A 26895-nucleotide genomic window follows, 5' to 3' on the forward strand; every position below is an offset into this window, starting at 1 on the left:
ACTGCACTTGCAGATCATGCATGTATGAGTGCACGTGTAGTTTACGTAGCAGAAGAAGGCTAAAAAGTATTGCTAATCTCACAAGACAGAAGTGACACTTCTGTCTTGTGAGATTAGCAATACTAATCACAGTCACTGGACAAACATTCTCTAATTTTATGCAAGGGAACGAGTATGACTAACGATGAAACATTTCCTGCAGCACAATGTGGTGTTGTAAATGTCTCTGGTCATAATTCCCAGAATGAGCTCTTGTTTGTGCACTCAAGGAAGAACAACTGAAAAGTCTTGGATGAGAAGATTCAGATCATACACGTTTGTTTTTATGAAGCAAATATTTGGTTATAACGCAACAAACGATTGCGTACGATACTGTAAAACTAACCCTGAATTCAATTAGCAGAATCAATATTTATTCAGATATAGATTTACTGTAATGATACCTTCAACCACTGAATGGGACATTAAAGGTGCAATAAAAGCAATTTTAAGTATTTTCTATAAAAATGTTAGCAAGCTATAGCCATGTTTATTGTAACCTCAGTTTCCTGCTCATAGTGTCTTAGTCTTCTGTTGTCGTAGCCCATCTGCTTCAGTGCTCCATGTGCTGTGTATTCAGAGGTGTCTTTGACGCATGCAGAGCGATCCAGCGTTTTCAATGGAGCAAATGTTTCATCAGTCATCCAAGTGACTTCTTCAGTCTCAGCAGCGTACAGGTTGCCGAGAACTTATTTGCACAAGCTTAGTTTCTTGATTTGCATATTAACAATCATGAAACTAAGCCCATGGCTCATTGTTATGCAATGGTGCTAGTTTTGGTCATTATGCAAATGCACTGTTTATAAGGTTTGGGAAACCTGCAGTCAGCTGGGACTCAAGATGTCATTTGGATGAGTGATTAAACGCTCCTCTGACTGAAAACGCTCTGTTGTCATGAACAGAATCAACTTTCAGGCAATATGTTCAGACGTGATCATCTGCATGTGGTTATTTGAGTTACTTCCGCTGGCCTATCAGCTCCGAGAAGTCTGGCCATTTTCACCTGACCTCTGGTATCAAAAAGGCTTTTTCACCCAGAAAACTGCCCCTTACTGGATATTTTCTCTTTTTCAGTAAACAACTTGCTACGAAATAGTTATTTGCTGCAGATGATGTTGACAGTATCATAAACAGTTGAATATTGAGTCAATTTTATGTTCTACCTAAATAAACTGTCCAATCAGGGCATATTAGACAATATATACCCCCTTGATACCAGTTTATGAAATGTTCACTCCGTGCGTGCTTGCTGCAGGGGCTTTATTTACATTTTTTTAAACATCAAAAAAAATGAATCACCAAAATATGCAATCTGCCCAGAGATTCACAAGATTTAGCATATGTGAAGGATATTAAAGAGTTAGTATATCTGTAACAACTCTTAAATTGGCCAACATCAGTGCAAAATCATAATCGAGCACACCTCTATACATTACAAAGAAAGAGACAAAATGGCAAATCTTAGTTTTGTGCATGTAAGCACATTTAATTACCATGGGGAGCAGAAAGAGTAGGGAGAGTTTGACATAAGGGAGGAAAAGGGATTTTCAAGGAAACTGGTGCAACAGGGAAACATCCCTGCCACACACAGATTCGACAAGATCACATTACAACACGCTACATTTAGTCACAGATTCTTCCCAGCCCTACATGGTAATGTTGATAACACTTCACTTGTGGTTGTTGATATAAAGCACTCTAGGAAAATCAGAGGTTCACCAGCTGCACCCTAGACAAAGATCTAAACCATATTGAGAATATTCTTTAATGAACTACCTCTGCAGGGGACAAAACGTAAAACACTTAAAAACAAGAGTTAGCAGTTCTCACAAAGAGTAAACAAGTTCTATGCAAAATAAAGAGTTCACAGTAAATCACTTCTTCCTTTTTCTCCTCCCCTTATCAAGCACCCCTCCTCCCAATTGATTGGCTAGGATGCAGCTACTTTTTTTTCCCTACAAAGCAACAGAAAAATAATGTGTACAATTAAACAACATCAAGGAGGATAGTCTATTTTTCCTATTAATCTTGTTTAACTGTGAACATTTTGTAACGGTGAATATGAACAGTGATGGTTTAGAGTCTACAGAGTCCAAAGTTTCCTGTAGCCTTCTAAATCTGACTAAGAACACAGTGTCTGAGTTTTCTCTAGTGCTTTTACAACCAAACCTCATAATCTAAACAGTGCCATCCAGGGTCTGTGCCAATGTGCTTGAGTTAGCCTGTTTGATGTGCAAGTCCCCTTCAATTTCTTGTTTGCCACACCTGCGGAAAATAAAAAATTATTAACTTAGCTGAGCTCTCACATAACACTCTTTTTTTTGTCTCCATACACAAGTGTTTATTGAAGTGGAATATATTCACTTCATTTTTAAAAATAACATGGAAGAATTTACATGTGACAATTCTGTTGTGTTTACAGAGCCCCGCATCATTTAACATCTAACAAGATGTGGCGTTTACTTCTTTCTACACCCCTTATAAGCTCAGTAACACAATAAAAGACAGAAACCTCTTTGTGACTTGCATTTGCTGCACAACTAGCAGTTGCGGCACCACTTTCGATCAGAGGGTATCGGCACAGGTTGCCTGATGAGAGGCAACCTGTCTCCAAAAATTTGTGGTGTGATTTTGACTGTGGTCACTCTCAGAGAGATGTATTATTTGTTATTTGTCACCAAAGCCTAATTTAAAAACATAGAAAGATTGCTAACATGTTGCAATCAGAGTCAGTCTGCACCGACTGGACTTAACTACTTGCCAGTTGGTGTATTCTGGTTATACTCTGATCTAAAAGCAAAGTTGCTGAGCGTCTATGTAAGTTTGCATTTAAATCCCCATCCAAGTTATTTCTGCATTTCTATTTCAAATTTATAAGGTTCGGGCTGAATATAGACAGTTAATGTCAATTTCTATGCATGTATAAAGGGATAGAGTTGCAAACATTTTCCATTTTCACCAATTTATCACAGTTAATATTGTATTATCACAGACAGATTGCACGTAATTGCCAGCTTGACCCTGTTCAACTGAAAACTGATCGCAGACTGACTCCATACTCACACACCAAAATTGCTTTGAAGACCGCAGCTGACTAACAAGTGGCTCAAACCTGGTCCTGGGTTTCAAACCAATCATTTCCAAGGTAACAAGGTCACAAGTTCATCACACATAATCTTTAGTTGCATCTCCAACCACTGTTTAGTGTCACTATTAGAATAAAAAAAGCATCAGACGTCCAGATTTTCTTCTTCTTTTTTTTTGAACCATCCCACACACACTCTTCCTCCTTGAACAATCTAAATACACGAACCCCAAGGATGTATTCTCGTGCCATCTCAAACTTCAACCTCACATCATCTACAATGCAACTCAACTTAATCAGAGAATCAGGTGTGTTATATTGTTAGTCCAATATGTAGATATAGGTAAAGTTCCCTTCTCTATAACACTACACCACCAAAACCTCTTTTCACTCTCATTTTTACTTTTCAGATCTAACAGACATCTATGCAAACTGACATCACTGTATGTGATTCATCAGATTTTGGACAGCTGCATTTGTCTGAAGGTTTTATTTAACTCTTTCCTGACTGGAACAAGAGAAAATGAGGTTTTTAAAGACGTAACAGCAATGAAAATGTAAATGTTTTACAAGTTGAAAGGCAGTGTTTCTCATAGCTTACCCAGAAACTGGTCCATTTCCTGTCCTTTCGTTTGACTGCTGGTCCAACTCTGAGAGCAACTTCAATATGTTCAGTGCAGCCTAAAAAAATAAGCAACAGTATGCGTTATCTGAGCTGTAACCTGAAAAGTATGAGTCTTGGAAGTCTTACTGTCTTGGAAGAAGCAACAAAAAGGAATGGGAGTGCATGAAGCAGCTGGCTTATACAGCCCCTATTTTGGAAACGGCTGGCCTAAAGCCTTTGTAATGTGTCATCATGACATTAACAGCAATCGTGTGCCTTTTGGTCACACTTGCATGACTCCACACAAGATTTATTCCAAATCCTCTTCATGGAAAGTTGCTGGGATAAAGTTAGGAATTATTAAACGTGTTTTTCTGTTAGTAGCAAGGGCTCGGGATTTGCACACTGAGAAAGAAACCCGTATTACCTTTGAAAGCTCCCTCTTCCACTCACGAAATAAATATTTAACAAACGATTATTATACATCAACAGCTGACTATACCCCCCATCACTGAAAATATATTTCCCTGATCACTATTGTGGCTCACTCACAAAGGGCGTCAATGAGTGTTAAATCTGTAGTTTCTGAAATAAATACTCACCATATCATGACAGGATTCTACATCTTTCCCAATCCCATGACTGATGAGCGGTGGCTGGGAGGAGCAGTTAATCAGTGACACAAACTCATTCTTATTGTTTTTGGGAAAATCCTTGTATTCCACCTGCAAGCAGATGATACATTTTAAATTATTTATACTAATTTGTACCATAAAAAACAATTTATACAATTCAAACTGAATAATTAAGCTCATGAAAGTCAAACCCATTGTTTACCTGTAGACCCTGCACAGATGCCAGATAGCCGAGCTGTTCCGAGGGCCTGGTTAGGGGGCCGTGGGGCAGTTGATTCATGTTATTTTTAGTCTTCAGGATAGTCTCTGCAGTCAGTGATGTCCCAGCATAAAGCAGCTCGTTGGCAATCATGGCAGTGATCGTGGTCTTGCCTGGGTTGGGTATACTTCGACTGTAGTCCTTGGCCTGGGATCCTTGGCAGGCCCCAACTGCTTGTGCCACCTCAGGCATCATGGGCAGGATCCCTGCAGGCAGCTGCTGGTGGCTCAGGTAAGGCAGGCGGAAGTCCTCCTCCTTGGAACCTTTTGAACAAAAGGCTCCAAGGTTAATGATTTTCTTCATGATTGTTAATAGTTTTTTATTTTCCCATCAAGTCTTACCCAGTGTCCCCTCCTCTACAGAACCAGGTTCGTAGAAGGTCACTTTGCGCCCATCACCTGGCTTTTTCACTGGGGTCTAAATATAACAACAATTTTACTATATAAATATAATATAAACATTGGCCACCTAACTTATTTATGAGACTTTCCTGAGAAGGTCTAAGCAGTACCTTTTCATCAGTTTTGAGTGCCGGTTTTGGGGGTTGAGGCTGAGGCACTTTATACCCCAAGAGCTCCAGCATTTTCTCTGCTGCGTTCCTCTTGGCCACCTTCTTGCTGGGTCCCATTCCCTCTGCAGACTGCCCACACACAGTAACCTGGACCAGAATAAACAGATGGAAAAGATGAACGAAATGAGAAATTAACAAGCGGAGACAGAGGAAAGCAGAGACAGATGTTGCATAAGTGCTGCTGCCAGCATGCCTCGGCTGCAGCTGACTCACCTGCATGACAAACTCCCTGCGCCGTGGCAGCCCTCTCTCTGTCACCATGCTATACTCCGGCTCCTTCTCCTTCTTGGCCTGCTGGATCTGAGCCAAGCGGCTGATGGGATTCATTCCCTGTCCATATTCTGGACTGGTCTGCAGCTGTTGGCACGACAGGTTAATGATTGCTTAAGGAAGCCGTTAGGTGTGTAATCACTATCCCAACTCTAGTATAAAACTTGCACTACCTTGATGATAGATTTGGTTTTCTTTTTGATGCGGGGCTGCGTCTTTTCTACACTGGGTATATGGGGTAGTCTCTTCAACTCTCCCAGCACAGCTGCTGCTGCTAGCTTCTTTGCAATCTTTTTACTTTTTCCCTCGCCCTCTCCTGTGAACTCGCCAACTGTAACACGCACTACAAAAGTCTTCATGTGTGGAGGGCCCTCTTCTTTTAAAACCTGAAAAGCAAAAGTGGAAACACCTGATGTAGGGGAGCATTTATTCTATTAAACTCAATAGATTATGGGCAGAAGGAACATGCAGTGGAGTACAAATTGGTGAATGACATAAATCCCCCCCTAAATGATAAATAAAATCCATTTAAACCTCAAAGCTGACAGGTAAGTTGCGTTTAAGTGCAATTTCAAAGACTTGACTGATTTCTGATTTGTTCAGGTTCTCCTCCTCGGGCTCTCCATTCACCTGTCAAAAAAGAGGACATGTTTTAAAAAAAACAAAACAAACAACAACGACAAAAAAAACCCAGAAGCAATAAATATCACAGATGCCGAGTGTGGGCTTCTTTCCTCACCACTGGCAACTGTTGCAGTATTGGCTCCTTCTGCAGTACTTTCAAGGCCTTGGCAGCAGCATCGTGTTTGGCTAACTGCCGCGTTCGTCCTTTCCCAAAAAACTGCTGGCCTCCAATAGAAAGCTCCACATGATATATCATTGGTCCCACAGGAGGAAATGGGTAGTAGTACCTGGATGACAATTGAAGTTAAATACAACCCATTTCCCCCCCATTTCCTCAAAAAAAGAGAGAGAGACAATAAGATTTCTGCTCAGATTTCTAAATGATGCAAACTCACTGTTGCATAGAGCGCTGGTAAGGCCCTGGAGCCCGCACATTGTAGTTGAAGTTTGGTGGTCTCATCCCCGTATATGCGTCGATGGGTTTATAGAGAGGCTTTTTACCAAGTTTGATGCATAGTGCACTCAGCTCTGTAATATGCGTCATGCCATCTGCTTTGAGATAAACAAAAAAAACCAAAAATGAATTCACTGCTTCTATTTTACAAGGTGTTAGCAACAATTAGAAAAGAGAATACAATAAAACCAGTGGGAAGAGCGTACCTTGGTGCTTTCCTGTGCTGCGGGGTGTCCTCACAGTGGGTTTAGGGAGTGTAGTCTCAGCGAGGGCTGATGCAGCAGCGGAATGCTGAGCTTTCTTGATACTGGTCCCCTCTGCCTCCCAATGCTGATCTCCCAGCGTGAGCCTCACTGAGAAAATCTAAAATTGATTCTCCATCATTAGCACAAAGTTGCAGCAGAACAGGACAACAGTAATAATAAAATGATGTGAGCAACTCGTACCTTTGAGTGAGCTGGCCCTTGCTCACAAAGCAGCTTATATTCAGGTTGAATCTTGTTAAAACGGGCTAACTCATTCACCAAACACATAGGGGTCTTCTCTTTAGGGTTTGCCATGTTAGATACTGTTTATGGAAAAGAAAGATCCAAAATTCTCTTTATAACTATCTACAGGAACCATCATAAAGTCTCACAATCTCATACACATACTATCTGGCAAAAGCATTCCAGGTTCTAACAAATTTTTTAACAAAACATTGCAATAAAAGGGGTGTGAGATGCATAATGTGATCATAAAAACTAAACAATAAATCCCAAACTAATTAATTTAAATGCCATCACCGATAAGTAAGCTTTTTGACCAAACAAAATCAGAAAACCTACCTGTGGTGCTATTGTAGGGAGTGGCTGACCCTGCGGGGAGAGCGGAGCTCCTGATGGGCTGGCTGGCGCTCTCTGACGGTAGGGTGCCTGAGGCACAAGGGATGCTGTAGCTAGGCTGTGGCTGCAGGGGGGCAGAAGCAGCGGGCATGGGGCTAGCTGGACACTGAAACTGGAGCTGAGACATCCTCGCTGCTATAGCTAAGTTAACAGTAAGATGAGGTCAAGAATATAAATTTACAGTGGGGGAGGACTGCTGATTGAGGTGATCTGAATGTAGGGTCTACCTGGAAAAAGAGGACATAAGTTTTCAAATAATAAATAACTAGAATATAAGAAAATCTTCATTTTGAAAAAATAAAGCAGCATCAAAACCTTCACAAGAGCAGAAATCCTAGAAGTCAAAGATAAAAGGTGTCAATTGCAGGACTGTTAAACAAAGACTTAAACACCTGAACAATTTACTTACAAGTGCAACAAAAACAGATAAGGGAACCAAGAGTAGCACCGTCCAGCAGTCAATCAGCACTGCTGTACACTAAGCTTAAGTCAACCTAATATTATCAGCTACACTAAAAAAGTAAACAGCACTATGTGAATTTACTATTTATTTTTCTGCATTTTGCAGTTGCCAAAAACAAAATGTTCTTTCTAGCAGATTCAATCAGTCAGGAATGCAATGAAGAAAGCCTGGCTTTTTTACAAAACAATTTTTCTTTTTATTCAAGATGTAGAAGAATGTGTTTTCTTTTGATTCAAACTAATGTTTCAATACAGTCCACAGATCTCAAATGTAATGGTAGTGCATTCCATAGTTTGAAGCTGCAACTTTGAAAGCACAGTCTCTCCTTTTTTTAGTCTGGCAATAGGTGTCGAGCAGAAAGACTTGAATTATCTGCACGTTATATAAGGACGAAAGAGTTCACGAATGTAAGCAGGCATTTGATAATGCACATCTCTGAAAGTGATCGCCAAGATTAAAAAAGCAGGATCGCACAAGACTATTAATACTTTCCCCATAAAGACATCATTTGAAAACTTTCCCTGTACCATTAATGACAAGTTTTGAATCTCTGTATATATCAATAAAGATGTGATCTTGGGGCCTTAAGAATAGTTTCGGTAGCTGCCCAGGTAGAGACCACCTGCACCGACTTCTGCCAAACACGCACAGTCATTTTGTTCCATAAGTACGCCTGAAATATAACACAAACTGCTCAGTTCAGAAGAGCTTCAATGGTTACTTCCAGTAATAACTAAAATGTAATCAGCAGCCATGCAGTGCTTTGTGGCATCATTAAAGTCATGAAGGATAGATATTTTTGGAACATTGTGAGGTGAAGAAAAAGAAATTTACAATCAGATATCATCTGCATAACAATATGAAACCCATTTAAGGTGGTTTAAGGGTATAAATACATTTCATTGTAAGTAACAGACATTTGACAGCATAGCATGAAAAAAAAAAATCACTCTGGTAGTTAAATACAAATTTTGTGTTCATTTGAGCACTACAGACAATTTGCCAATTTAAAGAAAAGCAGGACAGAAACAGTAATATGTGTTGGTCCCAGCACAGGTCACCCAGTTTGTCTATACTGGGGAGATAACTTTATCAATCAGCCTATAAGAACAGTGTTGTGCCCAAAACGGATTAACAGCCTTTGCCAAAAAGCGATTGGCTGTATTTAAACTGCTAAAAATAACTTGTTGGCCTATACTGTGTAAAACATATGTCAAATGTATCCCTCATGAATGATATCAAGTTATCTTGAGCCACAAACAACATTCCTATCACATGGTAGAATCAGTTTATGGCTATTATATATCCATTTTTAACAAGTTAAAAAGTTTCATTGACAAAACAAAAATGGCTTTTTAAGAGTAATCTGGCCAAGAGGACACCAGAAACTTCAAGAAATATAAAAATAGTTATTTAAAGGTATTTTAAATGGCCAAAAAGGACTGGAAACATGGGAAACAAAAACGCATGGAATCACTGGAAATCACTTTTTGTGCCAAAAAGTGATAATCTGCCAAGTGACCAAGGGAACACCGTAGCCATATAGTGCCTATAATAATACAGCACAGTAATGTTTATTAACAGCATTTTCGCTGCCTTGATCTCACAGTAAGGATGCTGCTGATAAAAACTCAAATCACTTTTTGTTCTCATTCAAACCACAGCTGGGAGGGTCCGTGCTGTCAAAGGGGCCCTGGGAGCCTTCACTAACTGTGATAGAGCAGAACCACCATTTACATGCAACGACTGTAACCTGCATCTCATGCTAAGCATGGTTAAATACAAAAATAATACTAATAATAACTAATTTGTTTAAGAAAAAATGTTTACTATTAGCTCGATTTACAACACGAAAAACTGAGGCTAGGTGGTTAGCTGATACAGCCGCTTGCAAACAACCACGATTACTGTCTGGTAGGCTTTCTGGACCTGTATATTCGTCAATGATTTGACTAGCTGTGAGCAGCACAAGCTACTGGCAGATAATTCCTAATTAAAATCAGGCCGCCGGGTGGATGTACAAGCTTTACAGGGGAAACATGCTCGCTAACTAGCATATTCGCTACGAAAGGCAGGGGTGGACATGATAGGACAATCTTTGCAAAAAAACAAGACTCGTTGCTGAACAGGTGCTGAGAACAGCAAGACAACGCCCACAACTCACTGACAACAGCACTTGACATGTGTTTATTAAATTAATACATCAGAAAAAAGGGGAGGAAACATCTTGTGTTTAATTCAAAGCGAGTCTGGGAGCACCCGGTGTCACCGCTAGCTAGCTAACGCCGACAAAGTCTGAGCACAAAGTAAAGCTCACCTCGTCGCTCCTTCTGTGCGGTTTTTAGTTACTCCATATGACACGCTGATTTACGGTCGTTTGCTTTTGTTAATGGCCAGTTTGGAGAATCACAGTGCGTTATTTTGATATCGAAATGCGAGCGGTGAGGAGGTGGACATTGGGAAGACAGGGCAAACACTAAAGAGAATGGCACTATCTCGCTTCACTCTGCAGGAAGTGACATCGACTAGGAGGAAGTACTTCCACGATCTCAAATATTATCATTCAGGACCGAGAGGCTTGTGAAGCACAAAGGAGTAAAACAAACATGTTGAGGTCAATCACATTTTTAAAAAAAACAAACAAACACCATCAACAAAAAGAGGACACAGTCTATTTGGGGTATTGACAAATTTATTTGCACCAATAAGCCAAAAATCACAGGTTTAGCAGAACTATTCATCCAAATGGTATAAAAAAAATGAAATGCAGCACACAATTAACTGTTAGCTAATAAATATAAAATTGCTCATGATTCACTATAAAATATTACTTCTAGGGTCTACAAGCTAAACTCTGTGACTTGAGGATAAGAGCAGTGACTGAGCAGAGTGGTCTGTAAGTTCAACAGGTTACAGGTTGTGAGCCTGACAGATGTTCAGAGAGTCTCTTAACATCAGGTCACGCAGACGCCACAGTGCATCCACCATGGTGGTGTGGGCTCCTTTGCTCTTCAGCCAGTGAGCTGGCAGCCGACTCTCTTGTTCTTTGGTCAGGTGAGAATCTCGCCTTTGCGCTGTTAATGGAAACGCATATTTCTCCTTAAGTGTGATTATTCAAAAGGCAAATAATGTTCACTATTGCCTTTGAAAGCAAACAAAAACAAAGATATGCACACACTCAAACTGGTAAACATGCTGGGAAATGACAATTTGGGCTTAATGCAAAAATTAAGGCAACACAGTCAACATTTTAGAAATATATTCCTATCATGTAAGGCCAGCATCACATATGGGGGAAAAAAGTATTGTGTAAGCTCCTGCTTGAATGCCTCAGAGCTAATTAGGCTGATTGGAAGGAGGTCAGCAACATGACTGGCTCTAAAATAAGCTCCCCATAGAGGTCAAATCTTTGAAAGGTGGAACAATTCATAATATCATCAATGTAAAATGTAAAAAAAAAAAAAAAAGGATTTGTGGATTTCATCATCTACAGTGCATCAGAAGCTATCATTTAGCTATTTCCCCTAAATGTACCCATGAAAGGGTTGATACTGGTAGCATGTAATCATTTACAATTACTGATAAGCAGAAATATCACTTATCAGTAAATAGCACTGGAGAGTAGCTGATTTTTTTTTCTTGGTTGAAAGAACTTTATAAAAGTTATACTATAGTAAAAATATGAATAGGTTAAACATACAATACAAAATGAAAGCATTTGTATGAGAGTATTAACATATTAAAAGTGTGCCATTTAAGTGTGTTGGTCAATAAGACAGGAAAAAAAACTGCTCGGTTAATTAAATGTTGCCCATTTGAACCCATATGAAGGAAAGCTGGCAGCAATGTAGGACTGAGAGAAGTTACCATACTTATAATCACAACTCTTCTCATTAAGACATGACTGAGTCTGATAATTATAATTGAACTTTTAATTTAAATATTGTTTTTACTGCGTGTCTTTCCCCACTCTCTCTCCCCTCTTGATTTCATACATGTTGACCTCTAATCAGGAACCTAACCTAAGTTACCATGGCGCTCTACCCCGGTAGGAGGTGATCCACCTTCGTTGCACTGAAAACCCAGTGTCAACCCTCAAGTTTCTCAGACAAGCCGAAATCCTGCTTTGTATTACAGGAATCTGGTCCTCTCAGTTTTCCAACCTCTTACAGAGGGGTGTTATTATGTTGCTTTAATTTTTGTGACAATGACTTAGACATAATTTTAACATAAGAAAAAAAAAAAACTTCAGAGCAAAATGCAGTCTTTACAGTTGTTGCAATAACTCTTCAGAGCTTAAAAATACAAAAATGTTTAAAAAAAAAGAAAAAAAAAAGACAAAGCAACTGAAAAAAAAAAAAAAAAAGCAGTGATGGAGAGTTTTCTAGAAATAAAAGTAAAAACAAAGAACCTACCTTTGAGTGCTTGGTCCCACTTGCTAACAGTGCTGGAGTCTGAATTTAAGCCCTCTATGTACTTCAGGTAGGCCTCTGAGTGAAGCACTCTCTGAGTCTTTGGTGGTGGAGCCACAAACATGGGAGTGGTGGGCTGCAAATGTGAGGGTTGGCCTAACTGTCCTTGTCCAGGGTAGGGTGGAGGAGCATGCTGTCCTGGGCTAAACATCCCAGGCTAAGGTCACACAATGACAACATTTTGTTAGTATGTAGATGATACATAGAATGCATAATTTAAATTATCATTTTGATTATCATTATTTGCAAACAAAAAAAAAAAAAAAAAAAAAAAAATAGGCCTATATATACACTTGCTAGTAAAACTGAAGCAGGTGATGTCTGATTATGCAGGAAACAAAACAAAATCCATATTTTCTTGAACAGTTAAAAACACCAATATAAACTATATAGAAATATGAAATAACACCTATACAGCCAGGGTTTTTCTGCACTCAGGCTCACCTGCTGAATAAAGTTTCCTTGTGCAGGACTTCCCGCCATGCCATTCATACCAGTGCCCATCATCCCTGTTGTAAATGAAAATATTTAGCTTGTGTGCATTTTGTAACTGTGGTAAACTCTTGTTTTTGTTCATTTTATGTTAAGCTTTATAATGACTCATGGAAATGTTAGTTTTTTTAACTACCAGTTGAACGTTAGTGGTTTGGTATCAGTTTTGCATGCATTCCATGTGTGAATTTCATATATTTGTTTGTATATTTTAAGTGTGAAATGTGAGAGCACTTTAGAAGAGACTGCTTTGACTGCTCAGTGTGTAGATCAGGCTTTGCAGCCTGTGGACCAGGTAAACCCCCTCCAGCAGGAGAGACACGACTGGATGTGACTGAGCAGGTGCGGCTAGGACAGTGGCCCTTACCCTGATGAGGCATGCCAGGGTACCCGGGCATACCTTGCTGGAGATGGTGAGGAGGCAGGTGAGGACCCCCTGTAGGGTGAGGTAGCATTGGGGCCACACTCAGCAAACCCTCATGGGGGCCCTGCATTGGCATGTAAGGTGGACCGTAAGCTCCCATCATGCCTTTGGGAAAAGTGTGAGGAGAGGACAACATATCCATGCATAAGTGACATGCAGCTGACACCAAAATAACATGCACTACTACTGCACACAGTGGCCCCTTTCACACAAGTACCTTAAACCACAAGGGCTGTTAATTTAAAAGTTTTCGCATGTCTGCAGACTTTCTACCATTCATGCAACTACATTTTTTCCTCATTTGTGAACTCCGAACGGCAAAGATGACCGTATGGGAGATAAAATTCCACCACTGTGTGAAATGTTGTTGTTAGCATGGGAATTCCTGAGATAAGATCACAGTGACCTTAGACCACTGAAATCTAGTCAGCTCATTCTTGCACTGATTACATTTCCAAAAAAAGAAATGTTGGCCTCCAGCCACACATGGTCATCGGCAAAGATAAATAGACACAGTTGATGGTTGATATTGAAGGTTTCGTGTGAAAGGGGCAGACAATACATATGGGTTTGAGAATGTTAGCAAAACAAGCATGAATGGGAAATGAAATATTAACAAAAGGCATTCATAGTTAAAAAAAATAATATTCATGCAATTCACGTCATGCAATATAAAATATGAAGGTTGATGACAAAACTACAAACAAATAGCAGCAAATAAAGAGGAAAAACTGCAATAACAACATCGTTTTGAGATAAACTTCTTTTCAAGTGTTAGAAAATTACAGGATTACTGTCTTTAATTCAGTCCAGCCTCATTTTTCCTGCTGTCAAACACTCGTGCTGTCTCTGAGAGGGGTTACCTGACACAGGTGTCATGGTCTGGTTTATCATTCCCATAGTGCTAGGCGAAGGTACCACCCCCATCAGTGCCCCTACAGGGGTACCTGCTCTTGGGGAAGCTTGCTTCTGAGGTGGCCTCTCACGCTCTTGCTGTTCCACTATTTTGGCTGCACGCTCTGAAACATCCAAAGATGTGATTTTATTTTTTTTTGGTTTTGCTAGCACAAGTTCAAATAGATTCATATTTGTATTCATTTAATTATTTTATCTGACCTTCATACTCTGCCTTCTTGGAAGCTTCGAGGTTCCTCCACTCGGTGCCTACCAGTCGACTCAGCTCCCCGAAGGAAAAGTCTGGGTGACGAGCTTTTATCACTGCTCTCATTTCACTGCTGAAGAGGATATAACCACTCATGTTGATCTTTCTCTTGGCCCCTTCCTTCTTTGACAAGCCTTTAACCTTAGGAGTGGTCTAAATGGAAAAGCAAAGACACAAGTTTATATATATAAAAAAAAAACATCAACATTTTCAAACAAGGAACAGATGGTTTAAAAAAATTAGACCTGCGAGGGTGTGTATGGCATGACATCCATGTCGTTTGTAAGTGGGGTTTGCATCTGAGGCAAAGAAGGTGTCTCTGGAGCTTCCTCATCCTCATCCATGTCTTCCATGTCATCATCTGCATCCTCCATATCTGCCAGTTTAACCTCAAGCTCATCTATCTTCTTGTCCAAAATTGGTGATGCTTCCTTCTGTGGCACTATTAATTTTCTACATGGAATAAAATAAGCAGACATCATAGCACCTCAGTGCTAATCGTTAAATTTAAATCAGAATCATAGAGAGCATAAAAGATGGCTGTGGCTTCAGGTCTGAAAAGAGAAGCCCATGTGCCTCAAAGCTAACGTTCTACTCAATTCCCAGCAGGGGGCAACTTCACCAGTGCAGTTTCAGGTCATCCTGAGTAAAACATAAAGTCCATTATGATCGTTATTCGTGTCAGAAACGAGAATCAGCCAATGAGATCAGACCGCCCCTCACTCATCAGCTCCAGTTTTACAAGAACAGCTTTACTGAATGGGGCAAAATAGAGTAAGTTCAATCCCCACACAGTGCTCAGAGGTTTGGTTAGTTTTAAAGTTGATCCAAAAGGTTGGACTGTTTTCTAAATATAGGTGTAGTCAGTTAATTTCAATATCAAGCACAAAAAAAAGCTTATTGGCAACTTCCTGTTGGCTACATCCATCCTTTATACCATCTATGATCCTAATAAGTGCTCTGTTTAACCAACAGACCTGAAGTAGAAGATCTCATCCTCGACCACTTTGGAAGAGTACGAGAAGCGTTTCAGACCCTTGAACTTTTTCATCATCTTCTCACTCTCAATGTAACGGCTCTCGCACAGCAGTACATCGTCTTCTGAAAGCTCGGTGGGTCTGCATGACAGGTAGTCCTTAAAGGAAGACACTACACATTTGCCTGGAGAGCAGACAGGCAGAATAAAAGATTAGAAAAGACTGCTGATGAAAAACTTGTTCTGAGGTGACTCAAATGTTTAAAATTATAGCTTTAATGTTCATTTAAACATTAATACACGAAATGGCCTTCTGGGAAATGCACTTTTGTCTGTCTTATCTAAACCTATTTCTCAAGTCTATGAGGTTGCCATTTAACCAATTTGTTTTCTGCTAGAAAAACAAAATTATTTTTTTCTTTAGTGCACAATTCATTTAAATGCATTACACGAGGAGTAAATGAGCTGACTCAAGAAATCTTTGGTAAGTTTTCAAAATCATACCTATGACACAAGTCATGGGCAGCGTCTCCTCCAAATGACTCAGAAACACCTCCCTCTTGTAAAACATCTTCGTGGGCTCGTGCTCCGTTTCCTCAGGGTGAATGAAGATGGGTCCAAAGAAGAATGTAGTTCCATTCTGTAGCCACAGCTTCTCTATCCTATAGCCCAGCACAGGAAGTCATGTTACTAACAGCTAATAACTCCATCTTATCTAAACACCCCCAATCAACACATAAGGCCCTATTTCAAAAGGTGTCAATGTAGCATAATATATGTCAACCAACCTGGCAACCCTAGGTTTTGATAATCCATGAGACTGAATGTAAACACAGTCTCCCACTTTAAACCACATGTTTTTGTAGCATAACTGTTCATAGTACTGGCAGCCGGGCTCAGCTCCACTCATCTCCGTAGGGACATCCTCTCTCTCCTAAACAAACACAGACAGAGGATTCAGGTGTTTATTATATGGAAAACAATCAACAGGCTCCTTATCAGTGTGCTAATAGTTTATGAGTTCATGCTTTCAAATTAACGCCAACTGTTTCGTTTTTTTGGAGTAGTGAACATAGGGCGGGGTGGGTAAAGCTGGGCTGGCTTCCTCCGAGGACTAAGTTTTTATATCTATTATCCGTTATTATTATTATATATAATAATAACGGATTGCATTTATATAGTGCCTTTCGAGACCCTCAAAGCACTTAACAATTCCACTATTCATTCACTCTCACATTCACACAATGGTGGAGGGAAGCTACAGTTGTAGCCACAGCTGCCTTGGAGCAGACTGACAGAAGCAAGGCTGCCATATCGCTCCATCGGCGTCTTGCCCAAGGACACAACGACCAAGATAGACAGAGCTGGGGATCGAACCGGCAACCTTCTGGTTACAAGATGAGCTTCCCAACCCCCTGAACCACGGTCACCCTGATAAATATATCTATATAGATATATTTGAAATATATCTATATAGATATATCTATAGAGATATATTCTTCTAAAAGCAACATTATATATGTTCAAAGCCTAGAATATACAATCTCACCTTACCTTCTCTACAAAGCCATTGACTGTATATGCCACCGGTTTTTCCTGGTCAGGCTTCACAAACATTGAGGCTACACGAACAACAGGAAGAGGCGCCTCCCGAGGGACTAATTTAAAGGAACTCTCCGGCATGGCCCAAATCTTGATCTTTTTGAAAAACTTGTTCCTGGCAGTGTAGCGGGATTCACACACATAAACGTCCTCAGGTCTGAAGCCCTCGGGTTGCATTCTGAAATAATCCTACAGAAAGATTCGTAATTAGACAATGGACTTTTGGCGGCTTAAATTAAACCATTTTCAATATGTGGTTCACTTTCTCACCTTCACAAAAATGACCACACATTTGCCCAAAACCTTACTGATGGACACTTTGTTGTAGTAGTCACTCTTGAAGACTTCTTTTTCCAGAAACTTGCGTGTGGCCAAGTGAAAGGTTTCACTGGGTCTGTAGAACCAGCAGCCATAGAGCCACTTCTCACCTGCATATATAAAACACAATCTATTTTTAGCAAAATATACTGACTAAATGGAAACAAAATCAAGATGTTGAATCAGCTAACTTGCAGAAACAGAAGTATTTAAAATCATGATGTAATTCTATAATTCTTCCTATAATTTTCAAGTTAGGCTACCTGCTTCATCCTCCCAAAGACGTTCTATACAGACAATGTGGGGCTGGAGGTTTGGTTCTGACGGCTCCACATAGACGAAGTCCCCCACGTGGTAGGTACTGTTTTCAAATCTGCAGTCTTGACTGTACACATGCTCTGGCTTTGACTGCCACGCCTCTCCCGCCAGGTCCTCGGGCTTCTCGTCTTCTTAAGGTGAGAAACATGTCATGATTCAATGCCACAACCACATTTAATATTCTTCACACCTCCTGCATGTCTTCTATAAGTTTACACACCTTGGTTTTCATCCTCATCCTTCTTTTGTTTGTCCTCTTCAATCTCTTTGGGAATTTTCTCCCTCTTTTCCTGGTCTACGTCACTGTGGAGGTGTTTTAACGTGTAGTTGAGTGCAACGGACAGTAAAATCTCGCCATTCTTGCACAGCTCATCCCTGATTTTGATGAAAAACTGTTGTAGCTCCACTGCATCCTCAAATATCTCAGAGTCAGTCCTGTCAACATGAAAAACATTCATTATAAGAAAACACTGGCACACATTTGAGTTGTATCACCTAGTGTAGCAAAGCAAGTAAAAACAGGACTCATTTATTAGGAAGAGCCACATATTTAACAATAAACATTGATTTGCTTACAATAAAATTGATTACATTTAATGCATATACATTTTTTTTATTTCTCCTGAAGAGCAGCACACAAACAAAATGTTTGATCTTTACAAAATGGAAAATATAACAAAGGCAATGTTTCAAGGTAAAAATGTTCTAACCACTTAGCATTGTCAGACATTTATTTATGTTGTGAACACCCATTTTCATTTGCCATTTCTCTGGTTTTTGAAGCCTTGGTGAACCGCTCAAAGCAAATGCACTTTACTTTAATGGATAAACAATTAAAGAAAAAAAAATAATACACCAAGCTCATAATAATTTCCCATACCTGTGTAACCTTCTTGCCTTCTCTAGCACTTCAAACGTGTGTTCCTGGAAGACATCGAGTCTCCTGTAGCGACCGCGCTCCACATTCATTCTGATGACATCAAAATTAAGCGGCGGCTTTTCAGGGGCAGCTGGATCAACAGCAGGAATCTCAGCCAGTGAGTCACTATAGCAGCGACCCTCTTCATCCTGGTGACCCATCACGGATACAAACAGGTTCCTGATCAGTTCTCGCACCAGAAGACCCACAGCTGGAGGGCCAAACTCCTCCCCTCCCTCTTGCTGTTTCCGTGTCTCCAACAACACTCGGTGCAACACTAAAGCATCCCGATAAATCAGAGACTCAGGCTCGTTGTATATGCAGGCATTATTGAACATCAAAGCAAAGTCCTCCACCAGGGCGTCGACATCTTGGTAACGGCCTGCAGCCATGTGGCTTCGCACACGTTCCATGTCGATTGGTCTCTTGATTGTAGCGTAGTAGTCAGGCAACTCGGCACGAGAGGGTAGACGGAGGAAGATTGTGCTTAGGCGCCGACCTCGGCGGTCAGTGAAGTTTCGCACAGCATCATATAGCTCATTTAACCTCTGCTGAAGAGGGGTGAGGTATTTGGACTTCTTTGGAGAAACACCACTCTTTCCTTATCATAAAAAATGTATGTTAGTTTTAAAAAGCTTTTAAAAGAAGAAAAAAAATGTGAAACAGAAGCTAAAAAGAGCCAGAAAACAAAAGAGCAATACAGCTCAAACTGTCCGAAATACTTAAAAATGCCTTTCTTGTTCTTTTTTTTTTAAGTTGATTTTTGAACATTTTTGCGCTATTAGATAGTCACAGCAGATACAGACAAGATGCAGGAGAATAATATGCAGCTACAGTCCGACTGGCTGGGAAATGAAACAACTCGTTACTAATGGCATTTGTTCACATACTGTGCAAGTCCAACCACTAAGCCATGTAACTTTCCAGCCAGCCCTGATTTCCACAGCTGCTGTTTTAAGCGAGACAGGCAGCGCTTTGGCTGATAATAATTTAAGAGGAACAACTATATAGTAGGTTACACCCCCCCCCCCCAAAAAGTGCAAAGAAGTAGTTCAACAAATTAATTAATTTTTGAAAATTAAAGACTAACCAATTAGTGAAAAACGGGTCAAGGACACACAGACCTCAGTGTTATTACATGGTAATATTTTACAAGTGCAGAAGTATTTTCAACCAACATGCACAAGCATTCCCACTTACTTAGTTTCAGTTTGGGAGATCCCACATCCTCCTCCTCAGGTGGAGGACCCATCTCCTTGCGCTTATCTTTCAGTATCTTTTCCAAAATGTCAGCATCATTATATACCTACATAAACCAGAAATTGGGGAGTCAGAAGACTTAAAATCGTTATAAATTTGACTATAAGAAAAATTTAAGTTTTATCACAGAAGGAGTCAAAGTCCCAACCTGAGATCCCTCTTCGTTGTAATGCCGGGCATTGCGGAACATTAGCTTCATGTCTTCCATCAGAGCTTCCTCTGTGGCATAGCGCTCATTGCGAATGTTATGTTCAATTGTTTTCAGGTCCATCGGTTCAAGGATGACGTTATAGTAGTCAGGGTAATCCTTCTTGGATGGTTTAACCATAAAGAGATCACACAGACGTCGATTTGTGCCTGCCTCCCTGGCCTCGGTCACGGCAGCATAAAAGGCTTTCATTCGGTTCTTTTTCACATTTTTTTTGTGGCTGGACAAAAATTAAAAATAGATAAAAGTATGACAACACTGAGACATTGAGAAAACATAAACAAATTATAAACAACGTTTGCAATTTTAATACTTTATATTTCAAAAGCATTAGTATCAATAGAAATAATAATACCTTTTTCTCTTAACGCTCCCTGCATCAGAAGACAGAATGCTGTCCCCATCTTCGTCATCTCTCCTTAGAAGTTCCCTCTTTTTTGCCTACACAGAACAGGCAGATGGGTACATTGCCTTGCCTATTATTATCCATTATCTACAGTCTGCTTCAAATATTGTGCTTTTATAATGTGCTCTTTGACTTTTAAATGTACAGGTAAAACTGTTTTAAGCACAACCTGACAGAATGATTGACAAGGTGCTACCTGCATGATCTGCTGAAGCCTGAAAGCCCGTTTATAGATGCTTGAGTTAGGCATGTTGTAGCGCTTTGCATTCTCAAACATCAGATTGAGGTCAGCCTCAATTTGTTCCACGCTTTCATACTCGCCATTCTTCATCTTTGCCCTAAGAAGGAGAAAGAAAAAACTTTTTTTAAACTCCCCCCAGGAATGTAATTTGGTGGGAAAAGGGTTCATTTTTAAATACCATATGGTATGAATATCTGGTTCTTGCCTGATTTGCTGGAGAGAAGTGGGTTGTTTTATCTGCTGATAATAGTCAGGGTATTCCCTGCGAGAGGGCAGCTGCTGAAAGGGTTCAGAGAACATCTGGCCCTGGTTATTTCTGGCACCCCTCACAGCTTCGTACAGTTGGAAGATTGGGTTGCTCATCTCCATACTTGAACTCTGACTCTCAGCTTCTGACTCTCCCTCATCATAGCATACAGAACCTGCAAACATCGACAACACAAAGTGTTACTTTTTTCTGCACAGCCACAAAGTAAATTTGTCTGCTACATGAACTGATAAGAATTACCTGAGAGCACAGGATCGTCCTCACTCTCAGAGCCATACTGTAGAGCTACGCTGACACCAGAAATTCGATCTCCCTGACCAGACCTGCGATTTCTAAATAGTAACACAAGATACACAATTCACCATATATATCTTAAAGGTATGAGATTTTTCTGTTGGTATAACAAGCATATTTAATTTGACACAAAGACAACGCTAAGAGCAATGTTATACTGTTGTTTAATACCTGATACGAAGACTAGATTTAGTAGGTTCTGCGTGCTCAAGCTCTGTCTTACGTTGGATGAAGACTTTCTTTATGGTGTTGGCGTCCTATAGAATAAAAGAGCAATTGTTAATATTCAGAGTATTAAAACTCATAAAGAAGAAAACTGAGAAAAGGACTTTTACCTTAAAAACCTGAGATCCTGGCTCATTGTAAGTTTTAGCATTTTTGGTCATCAGTTCAACATCCTTGGCCATAGCATTGACATTTTTATAGTATCCAATCTATGCAAATTAAATTACATTTTGATGGTTAGAAATGCAACACACTGAAGCTGTAAAATTAACAAATGGTTAAAGGTCAGGAAGCAAAATGACTACCTGTATTCTTTGAGCGATTGTTCTCAGATCTATCGGCTCCTTTATAATGGCATAGTAGTCTGGGTAATGCTAAAAAAGAAAGAACAATTCTATAACGGACTGGAGTTGGTACACAAAACCACAAACACAGGAAAACAACTGGACTTTACACTCCTAAAGTGGCTTGAATAAAAAAAACCTATATGTAAGAAAATCGCAAAGTGAAGCTTTGTTCAACCTGTCTTATATTATTATGCTTTGTGTGAAGAACAGTTAATCAATTTCAAGTGCAACTTACCACTTTGGAAGGCAATTTCTGGAACAGTTCACTGACCAGACGCCCTGAGGGATCAGCATGTGAGACTATAGCCTCCAAAAGTTGCTCCAGCACTTCCTTCAAACTTCCAGCTGAAGTCTAAAAGACAAATATGTATAAATAAGTTCTGACCCCACACAGTGGTGCTATTTCTTCATAATACAAAGGCAATATCCTGAAACAGATTTTAATATTTTTAAATTCAATAAAGAAATATGAACCCTTTCTTATTATTGAGCTAATAATAATTGACAAAACAAATTTCCCACGTGTGGGACTAATAAAGGTTATCTTATCTTATCTTATCTTATCTTAATAACTGGCAATCATACACACAGGGCAACTCAGTCTTACATGTAATGAGGACTTACCTCCTCTTCAGTTGCCATTCCTGGGTTATCCATATCATCACCATCTTCATCATCCTCATCTCTGTCTCCAGGTTGCACAAACTCATTCCTTGTTTGAAAATACACTTCCCAAAGCTTGCATGCAGCTTGATACTCCTCACTGTCCCTCTGAATCATTAAACATGAGGCAAAATAAACAATCACATAAGGTTTACATTAGGAGATGCATACCTAAGTAAAAGCTTATATAATGAAGCTGAAGTAATAGTGTATTTATTATAACCTTAGAGGCTACCTGTAGGAAAAAAGAAAGCACTGTCGTTCTCCAAAACCTACCTTGTAGAATGATCTGGCATTGTTGAACAGGAGCTGAAAATCTGCAGTAAGCTGCTCAACATCATTATAATCCTCAGACTTCAGTTTATACTGAATCTTCGTCATATCAATTGGCTGGGACACCACTTCATAATAATCAGGCTGATTCCTGAAAAAGAAAAAAAACAGGCTAATTGAAACACTTTCACATTATCCAACATTATTGAGTATGTTCAATAAACATTATTCATTCATTTTACAAAAGTGTGAAAACATTTCTTTTTTTTCCTGCATATTTGTCACATTAACACATTTCACATCAATTTAATTTTAAAAATAGGCATAATAACATAAAATAAATATATAATAATCAGAGTAAATACAAAATTCAGTTTTTACATGAAAATGTCATTTATTAGGGGAAAAAACTGTCCAAACCCATCTCTGGCCCTGTGTGTGAATCAAGAAATTATGGGGAGAAATTTGGCTCAAAAGGGTTGCAAATGCCTATCAAATAATCCACAAGCATAACTAATTCTTGCAAATGTGCACAACGAGTACAATGATCAGTATTTATTCAGGTTTGAATGTATGAATGTGTATAATTGTTTTACATGTGGTCAGAGTGCTTTGTATTTGTGTGTGGATTAAAACACATGTTTGTGAGTCCTGAAACGTTACACACAAATCATTGTACACATTTGTAAATCTTAGTTTATGCTTGTGGATCATATTTTAGGCACTTTTGAGGTAAATTTCTCTCCATAAGTAGTCAATCAAACTGAACCAAATTGAGTAGGAAAAGATGTCAAAAACCAACATTTCATGCCACAAACTAAACAAACAGATGAAAAACAAAGTCATTGACATCTATCAGTCTGAAAAGAGTTACAAAAGCATTTCTAAGGTTTTGATAATCTAGCAAACAACAGTGAGAGTCATTATCCACAAATGGCAGAAACTTGGAAGAGCATTGAACCTTCCCCGGAGTTGCTGGCCTACCAATATTACTTAGAGAAACAACTCGTCCAGGAAGTCACAAGTTCATGATGACTTCATGATTCAACAATAAAAAAGAGACTACAAAAATGGGAGAATTCCAAGCTGGAAACCATTGCTGTATAAAAAGAACATAAAGGCTCACATTTACCAAAAAACATCTTGACAATCCCCGAGACGTTTGGGAACACTTGATTGCGTTTCCCACAGCTTGCAGCTAACCGTTGCTGCCAAGGGTGGCACAACCAGGTTTTAATTTTTTTTTTACAATATTAAAAGTTTAATTCGTGTTTTAACAAAGGGTGACCAGTTATTTTTTTCTAACCTTCTTCCCCATAATAAATGAAATCTTCATTTTTTTATTTACTCAGGCTTTCTTTACCTAATATTAAATATCAAACAATGTAATTGTGACAGATATTTAAAAAGAATAAAACAACAAAGGGGTAAATACTTTTTTCATAGCAACGTCCATTATTCCATATATTCAGTACACATTTTGTGTGTTTGTCTTTTGCAGCTTCTAAACATTACTATGTAGGGAAGCTTTAGCTTTTCTGCAAAGATTACCTTAACTCCTCTTCAGTATTGTAATATCAAACAGATACAGTACCTCCTCTTTGGCACCCTTTGGAAGACTTCACTAAGCTGCCTCCCTTGATCATCCTTGTAGTCTCTGATAGTGTTGAACAATTCATGGCATACAGCAATCTAAGAGGGGGTGGGAAAGCATTTAAAACTCCAATATACTTTTACTATGGTTTCAAAGGCACGTACAGATCACATCGGCCTTGCTAAAGTCAGGTCATGTAAAATACACACACACACACACACACAGGCGCATTTACCGTATCCACAGGAGGGACATTGGAGACTCTTTTTCTTTTTCTGCCACTTCCAGGAGTAGAGGAAGAGACATCATCGAGGTCTCCCCCTCCGCTCACACTGCTGGAGGGAGAAGTAGCTCGTCTCCGCTTGGAGCTCGCTGACATCGCTGGCTGGTTAAACAACAGGCTAGCCCACGGCTACAAAAACAGAGAAAGAAATAATAACGCCACTGTAAATTTATTTTCAATCAACTTAGTATAAAGAGGACAGTCGGTTTTTTATTCATTTATAAAGTCTAAAATGGAAAGTAGTACTTAATCAGATAACGTTAGCGTCGCTTGGATGTATGAAACAAAGCAAACAAACGAGCGGCAGTTAGCATGCTACTGCAACACGAGTAAATTAAAAACGATAAAGTTCTCCCCCAATAAAATACGCGCAAGCTGGGGGGAAAATAACAAATAATTTACATTTCAAAAACAAGTCTTACCAAAATCTCAGAAAAGTTAGCCGTAATTCCCTGAGCAAAAATGTTTAGCGGCTAACCGGCTAGCCAGTGTTGTTTGAAAACTCCTGCCCGGATGTTGAGGTTGTGTTTGGAAGGCAGAGGCAAAAGTGCCAACCGAGGCAGTGCTGACCCCTAGAGTCCAGCTGTAATACTGCACCGTGTACTATATTCAACGAACATTTTTACACGAATATGATTCATTGATTGACTGATTTCTAGTTCACGCCGATTTAAATCACAAGCCATACATTTATATGAATCAACACTGAAATACTAAAAGAAATTTCATATGGATCAAGTGGTTTTTCATAGTGGAGCTTCTGGAAGCATTACATAACAAGAAGCACATTCATGGGAAACAAATAACATTTAAAACAATCACAGAATTTATATTAAAAAAAATTGAATAAGAAATCACAATTGACCCAGGTGGGGGGTACACCCAGGACAGGTCACCAGTCTTTCACGGAGACAGACAACCATTTACACTTAGAATCATAAATTAACCTAACTCATGTCTTTGGACCGTGGGAGAAAGCCAGAGTACCCAGAAGCAACCCACGCAAACAGGCCCCAGCCAGTTAGGGATTCGAACTCAGTACTTTCTTGGTGTCAGGCAACAATGGTATCCACACCACTTCTTTGTGTTTTGACCTAAAGATTTGGTCAGGTTGAACCTTTTTCATGACTTTTTTTTTGGGGGGGGTCAGAGACTGCAAACCCACCCAGTTGTGTTTCATCACAAACTTGGCAACCAAAAAAAATTAAAGAAGATTAAAGAAATGCACAGAAATAAAACCAGGCAATGTGGTGATTTATGTGGAGAGGACACCTCCACTCCAATCAAAGTCACCTGAATCACCAGAGTACAAACATCATAACATGGAGTGGTAATGAGAACTAATATCTCAGAAGTCCCAAGCCCAAGAACCAGTGGACACAATGCATTCTGAGCTAGAACCATTGAGCAGAGTCTTCACCCTGTATGTTGTCCCTGTATTTTAACAAACATATGACATCAACTACAGAGGGATCAAGTTGATGAGCCATACTGTGGAGACAGAAGGGAAAGAGTTGTTAAAGCTAGGTTAGGAAGAGAGGTGATGATCAGCATGCATATATATATATATATATATATATATATATATATATATATATATATATATATATGCTTGCTTATATGCTTCATGCTAAGAAAGAGCAATCCAATGTTTGCTTTGAGAGTGTTGATACAGAAGAATAGAGAACGTCAGAACGTCAGAGGAGAGTCTTGATAGGTGGAGGTATCCTCTGGTGAGAAGAAGAATGAAAATCCATAGAAGAAAAACAGAAAATGTGTGTGAATAAGAAGGAGACAGGCTTAACAGTAAAGCTGTAAAAAGCAGATGTAGCGAAGGTAGATCATTTAAATACATGGGGAGAATGATCCAAAGCAAAGGGCAGTCCACAAGAGAGGTGAAGAAGAGAGTGCAAGTAGGTTGGAGTAGGTGAAGACAAGTCTCAGGGGTGATCTGTGACTGAAGGATAGCAACAAGAGTGAAAAGAAAGGTTTATATGTTTGATTGCAAAACCTGCTATGATGTTTGGTTTGGAGATGGTGGGATGTGAAAGAGCTAAAGATGCTAAGATTTTCATTAGGAGTGACCAGAGTGGACAAGCTTAAATATGAGAACACCAGAGGGACAGCTCGGGTTCAGACAAAGTTAGGGAGGGAAGGCTGAGATGTTTGGACATGTGCAGGGAAGGGAGAATGGATTTATGGGGTAAAGGATGTTGAAGATGGAGCTGCCAGATTCATGGATGTAGTGAAGGAGGACATGAA

The 26895-nt window shown here is 39.5% G+C and overlaps 2 protein-coding genes across 12 annotated transcripts; both read right to left on the reverse strand.

The window, feature by feature from the left end:
- Positions 1-1500: 1500 nt before the first annotated feature.
- Positions 1501-10401, reverse strand: stau1 (staufen double-stranded RNA binding protein 1). 4 transcript variants are annotated; one of them, XM_085274502.1, is made up of 15 exons: positions 10206-10401; positions 7369-7566; positions 6988-7109; positions 6748-6904; positions 6483-6639; positions 6203-6374; positions 5998-6093; positions 5637-5849; positions 5407-5550; positions 5134-5280; positions 4964-5039; positions 4566-4885; positions 4331-4453; positions 3726-3805; positions 1501-2304 (listed from the first exon to the last, which is right to left on the reverse strand). In XM_085274502.1, the coding sequence occupies exons 2-15, from the start codon at positions 7550-7552 to the stop codon at positions 2217-2219; spliced, it is 2079 nt and encodes a 692-aa protein (XP_085130628.1). In that variant the 5' UTR covers positions 7553-7566; positions 10206-10401; the 3' UTR covers positions 1501-2216. The 4 variants fall into 4 exon arrangements, with proteins under 4 accessions (XP_085130628.1, XP_085130627.1, XP_085130629.1 ...); XM_085274501.1 differs by having other exon boundaries at positions 7369-7648; XM_085274503.1 differs by having other exon boundaries at positions 6483-6636; positions 7369-7652; positions 10206-10400.
- Positions 10402-10562: 161 nt separating this feature from the next.
- On the reverse strand, positions 10563-25180 carry pbrm1l (polybromo 1, like). Of its 8 annotated transcripts, none has more exons than XM_085274499.1 (30): positions 25056-25180; positions 24586-24762; positions 24351-24448; positions 22760-22907; positions 22445-22591; positions 22056-22172; positions 21779-21847; positions 21584-21682; positions 21420-21505; positions 21195-21286; positions 20892-21108; positions 20642-20783; positions 20395-20480; positions 19980-20259; positions 19772-19877; positions 18533-19172; positions 17873-18087; positions 17598-17780; positions 17287-17444; positions 16969-17205; positions 16203-16348; positions 15919-16076; positions 15416-15599; positions 14684-14891; positions 14393-14591; positions 14224-14295; positions 13220-13381; positions 12805-12869; positions 12304-12517; positions 10563-10962 (listed from the first exon to the last, which is right to left on the reverse strand). In XM_085274499.1, exons 2-30 carry the CDS (start codon positions 24727-24729, stop codon positions 10799-10801), a joined length of 4836 nt encoding a protein of 1611 aa, XP_085130625.1. In that variant the 5' UTR covers positions 24730-24762; positions 25056-25180; the 3' UTR covers positions 10563-10798. The 8 variants fall into 8 exon arrangements, with proteins under 8 accessions (XP_085130625.1, XP_085130618.1, XP_085130620.1 ...); XM_085274492.1 differs by having other exon boundaries at positions 14140-14295; XM_085274494.1 differs by having other exon boundaries at positions 17598-17783.
- Between the last annotated feature and the right edge of the window lie 1715 nt (positions 25181-26895).

This window comes from Mchenga conophoros, linkage group LG5, assembly GCF_057382185.1.
Source record: "Mchenga conophoros isolate Kocher_MC1m ecotype Shallow Benthic linkage group LG5, M_conophoros_male_GT1.1, whole genome shotgun sequence".
In the NCBI taxonomy this organism is placed as follows: Eukaryota; Metazoa; Chordata; class Actinopteri; order Cichliformes; family Cichlidae; genus Mchenga; species Mchenga conophoros.